This window comes from Urocitellus parryii, chromosome X, assembly GCF_045843805.1.
Source record: "Urocitellus parryii isolate mUroPar1 chromosome X, mUroPar1.hap1, whole genome shotgun sequence".
Taxonomy (NCBI): Eukaryota; Metazoa; Chordata; class Mammalia; order Rodentia; family Sciuridae; genus Urocitellus; species Urocitellus parryii.
Genome location: NC_135547.1, coordinates 87,743,206 through 87,761,131, shown reverse-complemented (window position 1 = coordinate 87,761,131; position 17,926 = coordinate 87,743,206). Strand labels below are relative to the sequence as shown.

General features: G+C 44.9%; 1 protein-coding gene across 13 annotated transcripts in view; it reads right to left on the bottom strand.

Annotated features, from left to right (window-relative positions):
• Kdm5c (lysine demethylase 5C) overlaps positions 1 to 11,603 on the bottom strand; it is a 45,315-nt gene extending 33,712 nt beyond the window's left edge. For 5 of the 13 annotated variants that reach the window (XM_077793923.1, XM_077793916.1, XM_077793918.1 and 2 more), the window contains exons 1-8: positions 11,150 to 11,603; positions 7,468 to 7,545; positions 5,539 to 5,661; positions 5,076 to 5,246; positions 4,224 to 4,358; positions 3,066 to 3,189; positions 2,786 to 2,988; positions 1,643 to 1,801 (exon numbers count right to left, since the gene is read on the bottom strand). In XM_077793923.1, coding sequence (XP_077650049.1) covers positions 1,643 to 1,801; positions 2,786 to 2,988; positions 3,066 to 3,189; positions 4,224 to 4,358; positions 5,076 to 5,246; positions 5,539 to 5,661; positions 7,468 to 7,545; positions 11,150 to 11,299 — 1,143 coding nt within the window. In that variant the 5' untranslated portion in view covers positions 11,300 to 11,603. The remainder of the gene's footprint in view (positions 1 to 1,642; positions 1,802 to 2,785; positions 2,989 to 3,065; positions 3,190 to 4,223; positions 4,359 to 5,075; positions 5,247 to 5,538; positions 5,662 to 7,467; positions 7,546 to 11,149) is intronic. The other 8 variants (XM_026407420.2, XM_026407423.2, XM_026407425.2 and 5 more) reach the window with 5 other exon arrangements.
• Positions 11,604 to 17,926: the final 6,323 nt, after the last annotated feature.

Genomic DNA, 17,926 nt, shown 5'->3' with positions numbered 1-17,926 from the left:
TCAAAGCCAGCCTCAGCAATTTAGTGAGACCCTGTCTCAAAGTAAAAAATAAAATAAAATAAAATATGGGGATGTAGATCAGTGGTTCAGCACCCTGAGTTCAATCCTAGTACCAAGAAAAAAAAAAAAGAAAAAACACAAAACCCAACTTCTGTCCCACAGCCTCCAGAAACTGTTGCCTCATAGCTGTAGCCTATACTCTATTCTTTAAGACTCTATCATCTAAACCACGTGCTCTAGCTTTAATATGGTCTCCCATGCTCTTCTGCCATCATTTTTTCTTTCCAGAAAGTATGAGTTCATATAGGATACTTCTAATGAAGCTTTCTTAATGGTCAGATTGGAACTTTTCAGCCTGGGAAAATGGCACTGAATATTCTAGTACCTTACTGAATGGAAAAACGAAGGCATTAGTTTCTATAGTGTCACACCCTTCACTATTCCTGTTCTGTAGACTATCTAAGAAGACAGGACATGGGTTTGCCTTACTTCTATCTATATTCATGATTTCAGATGAGAATTGTATGCACCCCACACATCCTGCTCATGATGGAAAAATAAATGTCAGCCTGGTCCACTGGCTCATAACCACTTAAGAGAGCCAAGTAGAGCTCACAGTCTTCCTCATTCATGGCGCTATTGGTATCCAAATTTTTCCAGACAATAATCTCCACTAATACCAAGGCCGTTATGCATTGTATTGCCCTGGTCCTTTTCCATATGTGTGTGTGTGTGTTACATGTGCACATCTGGTCTCTACAACCACAGCTAAGTCCCTAAGATGAGGTGAAACCACCAATGTGTGCTCTCCAGAAAACCAGAGGGAAATGTAGAAGACAAGCACCAGGAATTTGGTTGAAAGCAGGAAGCTCATGAAATGGACCTGCCAGACTTCCCAGGTCCTTGCCTTCACTGCTGCTTCTGCTTACTGCCCCTACCTGCCCTAAGCACATTCTCTCCTATACAACTCAGCTCCCAATAATCCCCCATTCCCCAGGCTTACTGCAAATCAATCTAAAGATCATAATAGGAGAACAACCAAATGAACATTATACCCATATAATGTAAAAAAATGTCATACCTTGAATAAGTTTAATAAGGAAATATGAAGTAACAAATGACCATATATAACAAGACCCCGAACTTGTTAAAGATAGTTACACAGAACCAACAAAAAAAAGATGAGAAAAAAGTATATCAGACTATTAATAGTGATTATCACTAGGTGGCGATAGGTAATTTGTCTATTTTCTTAAAAAAAAAAAATCAAAGAATAAAAATCTCAGAAACGTGAAAAAGAAATTTATTCCTATCCTTCAAAGCTCATTCCTGACACTTTCCCTGATTACTACTCCTTATCATTCTCCTCTCTTCTCAACTGCTATACCTCAGAATTTCTTAGTGTTTGCTTATAAATCACCAAACACAATTTCTCTGTTCATGACATTTACCTAGGAACTCCCGTAGAACACAAGCAAAGCTTGGGTCTCTTCTTTCTCTCTCTCCCAAAGTTCTGCTCAGATTAACCCCACCCCAGGGAACCAAAACATAAGGCTTGTGGCTGAGCTAGGAGGCTGTCCTCAGTAAGATCAGAGGAACAAAGGACAGGATACCCTATGTGGATGGATTGGGAAAGTCTTACCGCCATGACACACTTTGGGCATCGCCAGACACCTTTTGGTATCTCAGGCAGAGGAGGCAACAGGCAGAAAATGTGGTAGTTATCATCACAGCCATCACACAGCAGGAGCTTGTCATCCTCATCCCCTCGGGAACACATCCGGCATACATATGACTCAATCTGACATGGGAAGTAAGTAAAAGTCCATCAACACAAGCCCTGTCCAGCCTTCAAACTCCAGGTCCATTCACACAGAACCCTAGTCCAGAGAGCAGCTGTGAAAACCTGCTGTGCTTGCCAGCTGAATCATTCATGGCCCTGTATGCGTTACTCATGTGAGGTCTAGAATTCAACGGCATGCATGTCCCATCTCCCCAAATAAGCGGGCAGAACTTTAAGAAAGGTCTTTATCATTGTCTTGAATCTTTCCATTTTTATTATTAATTCAGTGAACATTTACTGAATCAGCATTACACTAGACCCTATGGCACAGAAATGAGTAAGACATGGTATCTGCCTTCCAAAGGCTTATGGTACTCTAGACACCTATGTTTATAAAAACTTATGGCCAATATGGGCCATAAAAGGTACTATGGGAGCCTAGAGAAGGAAGCACTCAAAACAGCTGGAGATAAGGAAGGACAGCCTTGAGGGAGGACTTCTTTGTAAAAGTGACACTTGATACTGGATGAACCCTTCAGGCAAGTGGAAGCTTGGCAATGGAGCACAGCAGAAAGAGAAACTTCAAGGCAGAAATAACATATGCAAAGGATGCAGGTAAGAAAGAGGATGGCATATCTCAGGGGAAAAAAAAAACAAACACACCCTCAAATAGTTTGGTGTGGCTACAGCAGATGAATGAGGTGGGCAGTGATAGGGAATGAGGGTAGAGGTCACCAGGAACTGGATCGTGCATGATAATGAGGAGCTTAGCCTTTATCCTAAATTAATGGACAGTGAGTCTCATTCTCTGGACCCTTCCAGCACTTCATGTAGACAACACTTGATCACCCTTTCTTGTTCTTTGTTCCAAGTGAGTCGGCTTTGTTTCCCAATTAAGGGCCCACCAGACACACTTGTCTGTTTAATGCAGTATCATGCTGGGAAAATGCTCATTGAAGGGCCATGAAGCAGAACATTGGAGAATCAGGGCTAGGTCCTTACAAACTGAGCATTGCTGTGGTTCCTCCTCAGCCTCATGGTCATCTTGGTGCAGGGTTCTGGGCTGTGACTCAGCTCCTCCTTGCTTTCAACGAAGGTCTTGGGCGAGTTTGACTCCACCTTCATATCCCCACCTGACTCCTCCTTCACCACTACAGTGGGGGGACACTCAGGGCCTTCCTTATCTAGCAGAAAGAAAAGTGGCTCTAAACATAGGTCTGAGACGTGTAGGGCCCTACCTCCTCCCCCAAGGTGAGACCATCCCTCGCCTATTAGGGCTCACCTTTCTTCCGCAGAGTCTTATCTTTGGCCATGAGGCCTAGGCCCATCATCTTGGGACCTGCCCCATATATCTGTAGCTTCTTCAGTTCTGGATTCTTTTCAATGTCTTCTTCTGTGGGTTCCGGCTAGAAGGAAAAGAAATGAATCAAGACTGCTATCTGTGGCTGAATGCCCCATTCAGAAAGAATAACTCGGACTATGTATCACCCAAGCGCAAGCCAGGGGCTCAAGCACAGATGGACCAAGACAAGAATTCAGGTGCTTTTTGGACACTTGGGGTAAATGAGCTCCTACCTCAGCCCTCTCTTAGAAAGTAATTAAAGATAAAATCGGTTTTCCCAGCTATAAAATGAGACTATTAACTCCTACCTTATATTGATGAGGCAGTTCAGGGATAACTCATATTAAGAAAATCTAACATTGTTTGGCTTTATCAATTAGTGGCAGTGACTATAATAGTCTGCTGAATTATATGCTTCAATGAGCCCAGGGGCAGTATCTATCCTGTTCTCTACTCTATCCCCAACATCAAAAACACCTGGCACATAAGCTTCTGCCTAAAGTTAGGATACAAGGTATAAAGAAAAAGACTTTCACTTCTATGAACAGAGTGAGTCAAGAAAAGAATAGACAGGTAAGAAGGGCAAACATACAAAAGGTATTACACAAACAGATCAGGATCTAGCTCAATAGTGAAGCCAAGAATGGAGAAATGAGCAAGAATGAAAGCAGATATAAGCACACCAATGCTCAAAAACTCAGAGAATGAGCTGGGCATGGTGGCACATGCCTATAATCCCAACAGCTTGGGAGACTGAGACAGAAGGAACAAGTTCAAGGCCAGCCTCAGCAACTTGATGAGACCCTATCTCAAAATAAAAAATAAAAAAGGGCTGGGGATGTGGCTTAGTGGTTAAGTGTCCTCGAGTTCAATCCCCAGTACCAAAAAATAAAATAAATAAATAGGGCTGGGGATATAGCTCAGTAGTGAAGTGCTCCTGGGTTAAATTCCCAATTACACTCCGCTCCAAAAAAAAAAAAAAAAAAAAAAACCCCTCAGAGAATGAGAGACAGTACAATAGGGAACACAGCCTTGGTCAACAAAAAGAAGATTTTCCACCCCAAAGCAACTCTAAATTAAAAAAGGGGAAGTACTCACATCAGGCTGCAGTCTCTTGGCCCGCCGACCATAGCTGTTGAACTTGGAAGGCTGCACGGACTGTCGAAGGGGGATGCTGTGGGGTTTGTATTCTTTGTCCTTCTCCTCATTATCAAACGGACGTGTATTACACTGCTGGGGACACATGAAGGGAAGGGATCAGGGCATGGAACTTCAGTCCTCAAGAGCAAAAACTTCCCTCTAACCTCACTCAACACTGCCCTGACACATACCAATAGCCTCCCTTCAACGAGTCTTTATCAGTGACACCAGATGCATTTGAGGACCTCTCAGTGCTTTTGCACAGTCATTCCTCTTTCCAATGATCCTTCTTCAACCATCTCCCAAAGTAAATCAGACGTTATCTCTTCCCACAACCTCTCTAGTCCAAAAGATCCCTCCCTCTTCTGAATTTCTCTGTCAGTTATGACTTTGTCAATAGTAGGCTAGCTCTACAGATAACTCCCTGACCTCTAACACTGGACAGTGTGGGAAAAGAAAAGGCCCACTAGGAAAGGGTATGGTCTAGCTCCCAGAGCTCTAGTCCACAAAGCTAGTTTTATTAAGAGCAAGAGTGATAATCTAGTTGGATGCAGTGACACATGCCTGTAATCCCAGTGGTTTGGGAGGCTGAGGCAAGAGGATCACGAGTTCAAAGCCAGCCTCAGCAAAGGCAAGGCACTAAGAACTCAGTAAGACCCTGTCTCTAAATAAAATACAAAATAGGGCTGGGGACGTGGCTCAGTGGCTGAATGCCCCTGTGTTCAATCCCCGGTACCCCCACCCCCCAAAAAGAGTGACAATCTATGTCTGAGGGTAAAGCCCTACTTTATCTCTGCCTGGCATCCTTACCACAAGGTTGGCTCCAGACTGGTACATCTCATAGGGATAAACGATGCGTTCATAGTGAGAGCGTAACAGGGAACCAATGTTTTTGCCTGGTGGATAGTTGAGGCGCTGGGCCACCCGGGCCCACCGACGGTCCTTGCAGATGGCTTCATAACCACCTTCCTCCACCACAATCTGAAAGGACAAGCAGGAAAGGACATAAATGTGCTGTTTATGTACATAAGGAAGCAGGCCTGTCAAAGGGGAAACAGGAACAACCCCAGCCCCTCACTTTACTGGGGGCTACCCCTTTCTCCCAATCTCAAAGTTCAGCAAGAGATGCCAAGATGTTCTGATGACACCTGTGCACTATCAGGCTGCGTCCTTTCAACTGTAGCCTAGAGATCTAATATCCAAAATAAGGAGAATCCAGAGTAGCAAGGTTACTGGGGTGGGGTAAGGATATTTGAAAAAAACCTGTTCTTACTTTGCTGAGGCTGTAGAGGTCCAAAATCCGCCGTTCTACATTGGGAATCTTTAAGGAGGAACCCTGGATTTCCCAGAATTTGGCAATCTGGTCCAAGTAGTTCAATTTCACTCTTGTCTGGGCCTGAAGAAGAAATGGCTCAAAGAGACTGGCCAGCCCTTCCCCCAATTCCTATCTTCTGGCTCAAGAGAAGGAGAAAAGGGAACAGAGCAGCCCATGTACACTAACTCAGGGCTTTTCCTACTAAATTGGATCTCATGCTCTGGGCAATGCTTAGTTTTCTCTCTCTCTCATCTCCCAAGAGATGAGATGTAAAGCCAAAGCTTTACATACATTTATTCCCAATCTCCCTGACAGGGTTGTATGAGTATTATCATCTCTTGTACAGAAGAGGACATAAAGGATCAGAGAGTTATATCACACAGCAAGCATCAAGATACCTGGGTTGTCAAACAACTAAAGTTTTAGTTTTCCCTCTACTACTGATTTGCTGTATAGCCTTAAACAAATTGGTTCTAATGTCTGAATCAACCATATTTTTATTATACAAAGAAAATAACTGGCAGTCCACCTACCCTAGAGGAGTAAACTCAATAAGACCAGTAAAGGCCCTCCGGAAACTTCAGAATTGTATCTAAGCTCTAAGTAGGTTTCAAAGAATGAAGACTCCAAAAGAACGTAATCACCTCCTTATGTACCATGAAACTCTTAAAGGACAGGAGAACATGCTATAGGCAGAATGGACTAAAGAACTGAGATGGAATTCTGAAATAGCACCAACATCTAACCAACTCAGTACCTGACCTAGGGCAAAAATCCTAGGTAAAAGGCATGTATCATGCTTGCCTGGTACATGGGTCAACTCAGTGACCTAAGAAGGGCTCCCCAAAGCCCCAATTCTATAACCTCCCCACTCCAGTCAGAGGACATGGTTCTAGGGAGAATTAATTATTAGTATACACTGAGGCAGGAAGACTATAAGTTTAAAGCCAGCCTCAGCAACTTAGCAAGATCAAGATCCTATCTCAAAATAAAAAATAAAAAGTGCTAGGGATGTGGCTCACCGATTAAGTACCCCTGGGTTCAGTCGCCTGTACAAAATAAGACAGACAAGACAAAACATCCTACAATGAACAAGACAGCCCCACCAACCATCCACCTTGACAAGAAAATGATCTGGCCCAAAATGTCAACAGTGTTGAGGTTATGGAACTCTGGTCTTGATAAATAAACTTTCAGGTTATGGGTATTTAGCTGGGCCCAATCACCCCTAGGACTTCTAGTAAGGCTCGTGAATACATAATAATGTTGGAGGAGTGGAAGCACATGTCTAACCTACATCTTTCATGGAAAACTCCAGGACCTTACCTAGAACTAGTTTCAGAGCATCCTATTTCATTATCCCAGGGCATTCTCAATTCCTTGGTATAGAACCCTATCTATCCATGAAAAAGGGCCTGGATTTCCTGTATAGAACAAAAGGTAGAGGGGAAAGCCTACCTGCCTGACTCTGCCTGTCTCTAACCATTCTTGCCTCTACATAGACCAGTCCTTGTGTTGTTCCTGCCCTTTTACCTCACCTCCCACCTTACCAAGCACCATGGAAAGAAGATAGAAAGCACAAGGCTATAAATGAATTAGATATATGAAGAAAGGGTCTCAGCCAGCCCTGTATTTCCTTTTAATTAACCCAAGAAGGTAGATCTTGACAGGGGAGCTTCAAAAATAGCAAACTTTTGTGGGAAAGGGGCATTTCTAGCCTTTGGGTCACCAAACCAGAAACGTTAAATGCCCCCTGATCTTGGTTTTATTTGGAGCTCTAAAGCTCCAAATAATAAAGGACCTTAGTCATAAAAGGTATGAAGGAAGAGGGATCGGAGGTCAGGTGTTCATTTTCCCAACCCAACCACCAGCTACCAGTCTTCTCACCTCTAGCTCATTCAGCCTCTGAATTCGGGGGGTAAACCTGAAGTTGTCCACTTCCACAGCAAAGGGTGGCTGCCAATCCTGAGAGAATAAAAAGGGGAAAAGAGACTAGCGTTATCCCAGTATAATACAAGACTAGAGGGCAATAAAAGTAGCTCAGCACTCCTTTTACACCTTCCCACATCTCTAGGCACCCCAGACCCATTAACCTGGCAAATACCCAATCCACCCACCCCTATTTCCCAGCAAGAACTCACAAAAGGCCTGGTAGACCCACAAGTCTACATCCAAGGTCCCATGTGTATGCCCTGGGAAACTTCTAGTCCCTCTCAACAGTACAATGTCAGGATTTCAAGACACAGAGAGATGGAGCCCAAAACAGATGACCCCAAACCCTCCTCACACCCACATTAACTCCCTATACCCAAGGCATGTACAGGAAAACACATAGGATCTACAGTCAGAAGACCTGGGTTCATGTTCTAGCTCCACTACTTACTAGTTATAAGATCTTACCTTTCTGAACCTGTATACTGATTTTCGAATGAAAACATCATTCAAAGGAGTCATCATTAAGACCTAACGTCGAAGGCTGACCCCATAACCCAATACACACAAAAGGTAGCTCAGCTCAGATTCTGGCAGGATTTAAAGGTTTGGGACTTTCATGTGTATTCTCAGTTTAAAGGGCCTGAGATAGACACTGCAGGAAAAAGCAAGGAACATCAAAATCCTCATACTCCCTTGGTTTGGAAGGTTTCCTGTGGGTCTTCTCTTATACACCAGCCTCATACAGGAAGAGATAGGGGAGGAAGCCGAGGGCAGGTAAGCACTGGGATGCCAGACTGTGGTGGCAAAGAATGGTAAGATTTGAGGAGGGGGAAGTCAAGGAAAAATAATGAAAGTAAGGAAGACTCTGCCTTTTCATGCTGGAGCTTGTTTTCTCCTGCCCAAAGGATGACGGTAAGCGATTCCTCCCCTCTCTAGTACTCCACCCACCCCCAGCTACCATGTCCCTGGGGTGGGTGGGGTACTAGAGAGGGGTACCCAGAGCTCTGGCTTTTATTGGGGTGGCAAAACAAAAAGAACCTAGAATAACCTAGATCAATGCCCTCATTTTACAAATGGGGAAAATGAGGCCCAAAGAAGAAATGTGATTTCTCCAAAAATCACATGCTGAGTTAGTGGTGGAGTCACTCATATCTTTTAACTACAGGTCCAAGGTTCCTTGCACTACAGCAAGGCACCAGTGTTCATACATACATGTATATACATGGAAGGAAATGGGGGGACAGTAAGAGAGGGAAAAGCTGTTGACCTCTTCTACACTTACATTTTAGAAAAAGGGGCCAGAGAACTTATACTTGCATGCACACATACTCTTCCTCACCCTTCCTCCTGAACTCTAGCAAGAGCAGGTAAAAAATACAGTGAAGCAGGGGGAGAAAATATAGGCTAAAATGATAGGCTAAAGCCCAGTCAAGCTTCCCATGTCTCTTGTCTCCCACCTCTAGGGCACTCCCCTCAGTGGTAGAAAGGTGCTCAAACCCAAAAGCCAGGCACCTTCTTTCCTACTGACTCAGGTTCTAGACAAGAATCAGTGCAATATCAAGCACCCAACAGGAAATTGCAGAACTGGAACCCTAGAGCAGGAGCTGTGGATGCAACTGATAACTGGGGAAGGTCCAGTAAACTTCCTGTCTTTGGTCTCATACTACTGTGTGCCCATGTACAATATGGTAGCATTATTAGAATGTGGTGACAAAAAGGCAGGAAGTTGAGAACCTTCCAAGCTCCCTTGGTCTATTCTAGGGTACCAACATTGTCCTCCCACCCATCTATCCCTAGTGTAGTAATACCTTCCCAGCAATTCAGACCCCAAATGACTCATCCTAAGGCAAACCTCCAGTTCCCAGGCACCCACCCATACACAGGTTTCTACCCTGAACCCAAGCATCACTTGGGTAAGCGCTTCGAATATCAACCTGCCTAACAGTCGTCTAGAAGAAAAAACAATACCAAACCAGAGAGCCAAGTGCCTTGGGGAGCACACTATTGGGGTAAAGAAACCTAACAAAGGACAGATCCCTCCTGCCCACACATACACAGAAGGCCAGCCTGCCGGGTAAGTCCAAGGTAGAAAAAAGGAAGTTGAGTCCTCAACTAATCCCTATGTCAAATATATTTTTTTCCCACAGGCCTGCCCAACCACTTCAGGGAGTGCCTCCTTAAGGGTGCCCAGGACTCCAGCCTCTCCCTTCTGCTGGCTTTCCTGACCTCTCACTCCCATTGCCACTCCCTCACCATGGATAAGGATACCTCAGAGATCTGTGGCCAGGATCCAACAAGGAAGAAATTAGCTTACCCAACAACTCCCAGAGGATCTATTTGAAACCATCCTAGATCTGTGGCTGAGCACCAAAAGTACCAAGCTGGATAAGAAGGCCTGTGGTGCCTTCCTCAGGTGGGAATGAGGCTCCCCATCCAGAGACACCCAATCAAAAAACCCCCTGTTCCATTCAAACTCAATTCCTGCCTTTAGAATCCCAAGTGGTCAATAAACAGCATTTCTTCTCCATGGCAAGAGAGCAGTCTGTCCTAGCCCTTGGGGGATTTCTCCAGGCCTAGCCAGGTCCAGAAGGAAAGACATGGCCTTTGTTGCTGACATCTGGGAATCAAGTGTTCCAAAGAGGGCACAATTCCATAGCTCCATTCTGTTTCTGCCCCCGCCCCCGCCCCCAAAGCCCTCTCCTCTGGGACCTCCCACATCCGGGGCCACAGAAAAGTGGAAATCTTCTGAGAAGGACTCACAGCCCACACTACCAAGATGACTGGTTCAAGCCTCTCCACAGAAAGCAAGTCTTGGGGGTTACGTGCAGGAAAAGGCCTGACACTGTCTTCAAATAGGAAAAGGGGACAATCCCTGAACCCACCTCAAGGGAGCCAGACAGAGCATTCCCTGTGAGACTGATTTCATGACTGGTCCACCCGGCCAGGATGTTATCATAGACGAATTGGCCTAGCAGGGTGTGAGTAAATATGAGTCAACCCACATAGAAGCAAACCAATGACCACATCAAACACCTTCGCAGTCTCAGTAATTACCCCTTACCTAGTGCCTACTATACACAGACGCTACCTAGTTTAATCCAATCCTAGAAACAACCATTCCTGGGACTCATTTCACAGGCTCAGAGAGATTACATTACCTGCCCAAGGTCACACAGCTGCTAAGCTTCAAAGCAGAGTTTTGAACTCATGTCTGTCTCCCTTCAGAGCTGTGATACTGTCATTACACTATGCCGCCTGCCTTAAGGGAAGTGATGACAGCAGATGGAAGAAGGGCTTTTATTGAATGGAGCCTTGACCTGAATGGTCCGGAGTAACTAAGAGATATTTGGGGTGCCTCTCTGTGAACTCTTCCCCGCCCACTAGACTCCCTGCCTGGAACCAAGAAATAAAAGCGGGGATGGAGGTAGGACTCAGACCCCAGGTCACTTGTGCGCCTCAAACTAGAGGACCCCTGCCCCCAGCACCTTTTCTCCAGCCCGCGCCAATCCACAACGGTCCCAATCAACCCATCTTCCCACACCTCGAGCTGCCCTCCGCCCCAAGCTTCACCGCCGGCTACCCTAATCCTTCATCCCCGGCCTCGCCGCCGGCGACTACCGGCCCCAAGACTTACCGCGGGTGGGCGGATCTTGCAAATGCCGGACTTCTCGGCGATGGGCCTGATTTTCGCGATGTATCCCAGAGGGTCTCGGAACTCAGCCCAGCTAGGCTCGAACACCGGGCACTCCGGCGGCGGTAGAAAGTCGTCAGACCCCGGCTCCATGGTGGGCCCGAGGAATGGGCCAGGGATCAGCAGGGCTCGAACCGCCCTTAAGGGCTCATGGCGCCGCCGCTATTTGAAACCGAGGCACTGCTCGGAGACTAGGCCCTAAGCCCGGCGGCCGCCGCCCGCCGAAGGCCTAGGGGGGCGTGTGGCTGCCGCACTCTGAGACTCTCAGGATAACGCCACTGCTATCCCCTCTTCGTCTTGTTCCGTTCCTTCCAAACTCTGCCGCTGCCTCCTAACTAACACAGCCCTCACCACTACAGTTACCTCCCAACCGCCGCGGCCTCCATCGCCGCCGCCGCCATCTTGGTTTGTCAGCGTCTCCCCCTCCCCTCACCACAACAAACCGGATCCCTCCGCGGAGTGTCCCTCCGAGCCTCTTTTAACTAGCGTCAGGATAAACTCTAGGAAGCCCTTATCCTTTGGGGACTTGGCTAAATAGAATGTCACGGGTTCCCTATTTGGAAGCGATTACTCAAAAGTACCTTCCCGACTTACAGAAAATAGTTCACCTCAGCCGCGGAAGAACAAGGTTGTAATTTGTTTGCCGGATCCTTTTTCCGGATGGACCGGCGGTGCACGTTTAAAGGCCAGCGGTGCGCATGCGCATTTGGGGGACAGACCGGAAGAGGAGCTGGTCTCCGTGGGTGGTGGGCCCAAACTGACGCCCCGCTCCGCCCCCCACACCCCCCCACCCCCGCCCCACACCACCACCCAGAGGATCTCAACCTGGTCACCAGCCCCGCTCCAGTGTTTTCTGCCCCTTATCCTTAATCTTTTGTGTGAACCGCGGAAGGCAGTTTGGGGTGCCTGATTTCACAAGACCCCTTCTATACTGGCTTGCAGGTGGAGCAAAATATACCAGGCTCCCTGTTCTAGGCCCCGACCTCTAGAGCTTTGAAAAAAGGAAGGCAAGAGGCCGCTCACTCCCTGGGGAATATGGATTTTTAGAACCCTAAATCCTCAGTCCCAAGTAGAGGAAAGAAATATTTCTTTTATCCAAGGTTATGTAGAGGCCTCTCAGAGATGGGTTTTCATTCTTAACCCCCAAAGAATCATAGACAGCATTTTAATGAATGCTTTCAACTGTTCTGTATGTATTTATGTACACATTTGTGGCACAGTAATCCTATAAAATAAGCCCGAGTGTATATATATTTTAACTGCTGGATGTTTAGCAAGCGTTATTTTATCCTTCTCCTACCAGTGAGTGCTACTGTGTAAAACACCAGGGTCAATTGTAAGCTTACAGCATACTGTTTCTCAAATGTCTGTGTACAGCCCGACATGGTGGCTGAGACAGGAGGATTGTGAGTTCAAAGAGAGCCTCAGCAACTTGGCGAGGCTCTAAGCAACTCAGTGAGACTCTGTCTCTAAATAAAATACCAAAGGGGGGGGGGGGTGTGAAGATGTTCCTCACTGGTTAAGCGTCCCTGGGTTCAATCCCCTGTACCAAAAAAAAAAAAAAAAGAAAGAAAGAAAGAAAGAAAGAAAAGTGGTTGTGTACATTATGTGTTTATTGTGTAGTGTAGAGCCCATCATATGCATTTTATTACTGTATGTACATCTAATCCTATTGTATGCGTGTTCCTTGAGCAGTTTCAGAATAGATTTGAAACAGACCCCTATGAAATTAAAAACTTCCCGATGACAGCATTTACTTCCTCCAACAGAGCACAGACACAAGTGAAGCTGAAACTGACTGGTTCTCTGGCTTATTAAATATGAATATGTATATTTCCTGCCTTTTGTTCCACCTGCCTTAAGAGCGCCCAAGATGATGATTGGAGAAGTCTCTAATTTCCTCCAAGTTGGCTTTGAATAAACCTATTTTCCTTACCAACCTGTCTCCCAGATTTTTAGTGGAACAGTGAACAGTAAGGCCTTTCCCCCTGGGTAACATGTTCATCCCAACTACCTTGAAGGAGTATCAAATCAGTATTTTGTCCATCAGTCATCTACTGCATTTGAGGATCATCTCTATTATTCATCAGGTGTAGGCCCATGGCATGTAGTTTGAATACCAACTCTACACATATTTCAGTATTTATGCACATGCTATTAAGTGCTTGTTTTGTGCTCCTCTACCAGACTATGAATTCCTTAAGGGCAGGGACCATGTAGCCATATACATACTTAGCACCTGGCATGATAAGCAGTAAATGTTGAATGAACAAAAGAAAAATGAACAACTGTATAGTTTTGAGTAGACTGAGTATATTGACTAAAAATAATGTATACTTTTTGCAAACATGTCCTATATATATTAAGCATCTACCATGAGCTTGAATGCATTTCAGGGGTGGGGAATGTCATTCCTTCATTCAGTTAATTATATCTAATCACATACTGTGTGCCCAGTTAGGTAGATTCTACCTACTTCAGGACTGAGTTTAGGAAATCCTAGCTGAGGGAGCAGGTGGGAGCTCGCACTCTGGGTCAGACAGGCCTGCCTTCCTGTTCTACCAGCTCTACCATTTTCTAGTTATGTGACCTTGGGCAACTCCCAACTTCTGAAACTGAAATGGGGATGATAATACCTACCTTGCATGATTATTGTACAGTACTTGGCACATAGCAAGTCCTCAGTATCTGGTAGCTGTTACTTTTGTTTCTGAGAGTCAGCAACCAATATGTTAAAACTCATTAAGAATATCCTTTGTGCCAGGCATTCAGGCATTGTGCTAGTGTTTTTTTTTTAATCCCCTGGATCTTTATATTACCTTGATTGTTCAGGATCTTTATCCCCACTCGGTCCCAAGTAATACAAATGGTGACATCTCCTTTCTAGTTTTCTAGATGTCAGGGGAAACCCCAGTCCCTCCTTGCCAGAAACACATTTTTTTTGAGACAGTGTCTTGCTGTGTTGCCCAGACTGGTCTCAAAATAGGGTGATCAAGCAACCCTGCCACCTTCAGCCTCCAAGTAGCTGAGACCAGAGGTGTATTTTATTATGCATGGCTTCTAGCCTGGACTATTAAAAGAACCTCCTCAAGGTACCTGTGTGAGCACATGGTTTATTGGACAAATAGACAGGGAGAGAAACAGAGAAATATAGATGAATACTATGTGCTTAATACATATACATAACAATAAAATCATATATTCAAATAGTGATAATCAAAATGAATTATGGCAGTAGTGGATTATAGCTCATTGATTAAAAATTCATGAATCCACATTGATATAAGTAAAATGAGGAAAAAGGGAAAGCTCTTTTTAAAAGTAGAATGTTTAATAATAAATACTGAAGGAATGATGGGGTTAAAAAATCACCAATGGATGCTCAAACTTTTTCAAAGTAATAGAGAAAATTCTATAACACCTACTGCCCAAATCTTTGATTTCTAAATGTCATTCTCTACTAGAAAGAATCAGGGCTCCTTGGACACAATGACTGTTTCCAGAGTTGGGCAGGGAAAACATAAGATAGGTCTGAAGCATCTCTTGGTGCCAGAAAAAAAGGAAAGTGCTCAAAGAAAGATGGAGACATGCCAAAGGACACAGGAGCCAACTTGAAGGGCTTCCTGCTGGCCAGATCTGGGGCATTCTGAACATTAAAATAAAGAATGATGTTAATGGGTTATATATAACCCATAGAGTAAAACAGCCATGAGTCCATGAGGATATAAATAAATGTGGGAGGAGGCAAAGTTGTACCTTATAGTGGAAAGCCAACAAATACACATGAAAAGAATGATGGCATTTGAAAATCACCATTTGGCAACCTCAGCCATAGTAATTGTTTCAGTGGAGAATCATCAGTGAATGTTAAAACTGGTGGGTAAAAGTTTGAGGAATAATAGGATATTTACATATTCTCAATGCATCTCTCCACAAAATACTCATTATAAGGGGAAAATAGTAATTTTACAGTGTAAATACTATGTAGTCCAACTATCACCTGATATTTCTTTAGCTGCTGCTGAAGCCAGTTAGAAAACCTGTTGGCAACAAAGCAGAGGAGGCCTATCTGCCTCCATGCTTCATTGTATGCTGCGCCTACCACCTGAGCTGCACTCTCCCCTTTCTTGCCATGCCACTAGTACTTGTATTTTCTCACACCTCAGGGCCCTTGCACGTGCTGCCCCCTCTAGTGAATGACCTTCTTTAGCATGCCAATTCCTTCTCAGTCTTCAAACTTAGCTAAAGGGGCAGTTCCTGAAAACCTTCCTTGACCCTACTCCCACCCCCAAGTGGAGTTCTTTGTGTCCCCACACACCCAGTGTTTCTTTCCAGACCTGATCTTAGATTGTCCTGACATTACCCACCAGGCTATCAAATCCTAAAAGTCTTGTCCTACACTGTCCATTATGGTTTACACCATCCATGAATGGCTATTTAAATTGAACTATTATTGGTACTGGGGATTGAATGGAGGGGCACTCTACCACTAAACAGCATTCCCAGCACTTTTTATTTTTTACTTTGAGACAGGGTCTTACTAAGTTGCCCAGGCTGGCCTCAAACTTGTGATCCTCCTGCCTCAGCTTCCTGAGTCACTGGGATTACTGGTGTGTGCTACCATATCCTTCTAAATTTAATTAAAAATCTTAAAATTCAATTCCTCCACTGTACTAGCCTCATTTCAAGTGCTCAGCAGCCACATGTGTCTAGTGGTTACCATATTGGACAGCAGAGATAAGAACATTTCCATCAGCACAAAAGACTTATTGGACAGTGCTGGTCTAGAACAAAGGTTAAGAACTCTGTGAGATCCTAGAACCTTTGTCCTTTGATATAAGAATAGTCAATAGGCTTCTTGTCTCCAGGTCCTCAGAGAAATGGGGAGGTGAGATGAACTACTGCTCCAAAGTCTGGGCCAGGAACCTCAACTGAGAAGGAGAAGGTAGGGGCAAGGACAGCCTGGAGCTAGAACCACAATGAGGATAGGAGGAGAACTTATGAAAGAGCTGAAGGAAGCATGAGGAGGTCCCAGAGGGTCCCCAAAGCTTGGTACACAAGGTTGCATCAATTAATAAATCAACCAATACAAAGATACCTTATTCTAAGCATAGAAAGAACTATTCAAGTCGGGTGTGGTGGCACATGCCAATAATCTCAGCAACTCAGGAGGCTGAGGCAGGAGGATTACAAATTCAAGACCAACATGGGCAACTTAGTAAGCTTCAGTCCCAAAATACATTTTTTAAAAAAAGGACTGAGTTATAGCTCAGTGGTAAGGTGCTTGCCTAGCATGCATGAAGCCCTGGGTTCAATCCCCAACAAAACACACACACACACACACAGAGAGAGAGAGAGAGAGAGAGAATATTATTCATTCATTCATTTCATTAATAAAATCTGAGTGACATCAGTATTGTGCCAGGCACTGTTCTAGGCAATGCTATGGATGGAGATGATACAGATCAGTGTTACTCTCAAGCCACTTGTGGCCTGGTTGGGAAGATAATGAGAGAATCTCAGGAAATCTGATCAAGGACACATTTTGTGAAGGATGGTCCCTTTAATTCTGTGTTTCAAGAGTGAGAAAACCTCCATCAGGGATATTGGTGGTTTGGGGGGGGCACTCTGGCAGGGGGAAAAGGCACAGGTAAGATACTGAGGTTGGAAAGTACACACAGGCACTTACAGAGAACAGTGAGTGTATGATCCAAGTGTGAGGGAGGAATGTGAGACTATAGAGATCAGCTGGCCACCCCATGGAGAACTCCCAGTGTCAAGACTAGCAGTTTGCACTTGTTTCTGTAGGTGGCCAAGAATACTACTGTGTGTCTGGCAGGAGGTAGGCGCTTCACTTTCATCTAGTAACAACTGTACTGCATGATTGTTATCCCCTCCTTACAGGTGAAAAAACAGGCTCTGAAGGGCTGGATGACTCACCAAGGGCAGCATAGACAAGTCACTGAGGCAGGATCTGAGTGCTAAAGGCTGCACTCTAGGAAGATGCAACCAGCCTCAATCTGAAGGTGGGAAAAAGGGGAACAACCAAAGGTAGTCCATCTTGGATTACCAGAGAAGAAACAAAAATGCTGATTGAATTTGATTAGGGACTTTTTGTACCTAAATTCTTAAAACGCTCTGGTCTGGTTTGCAAGGAGACATCAAATGCTTAGATAGTCTCAGCTGCTGCTTTTGTAGTTGTCTTCCCTGGGATGCCTTTAAATGTGAATGAGGAAGAAAACCAAGACACTGGTCCAAGTTGCTAAAGAGTGGGGCCATCCAAACTATTCCTTCTTAGAGGCCATTCCAGATTCTCAGAATGCAGCAGAAATATTAACTGAATGCTGTTTCTGGGGACCCTGCTGACCCTAATCAAGAGGGTCAGGATGCTCTTCTCCATCCCTCCTCTTCTAAGTCAAAAGCCAATCATCAGCTAGAAAGAGGTTTGTTTCATAGGGAAGCAGCTTGGGGCACTGGAAAGGGGCATGGGCTAGAAGTCAGGAAACCACATCCTGACTTTGTGTAGATTGTCCCCTCCTCTGTAAATGAAAGGCAGTCCAATTATTTGTTATCTAACAACCTAAATATATACAAAGAGCTCTTGTAATGTATCTAGCCCTGTGTCTTCCTGGCCCAATTCACACTCCCACCCTTAAGGACAGAAATGTGACCAGCCATTGCATGCGGGGTGGGGGCTCCAAGGCAAAGCCACAGGAATAG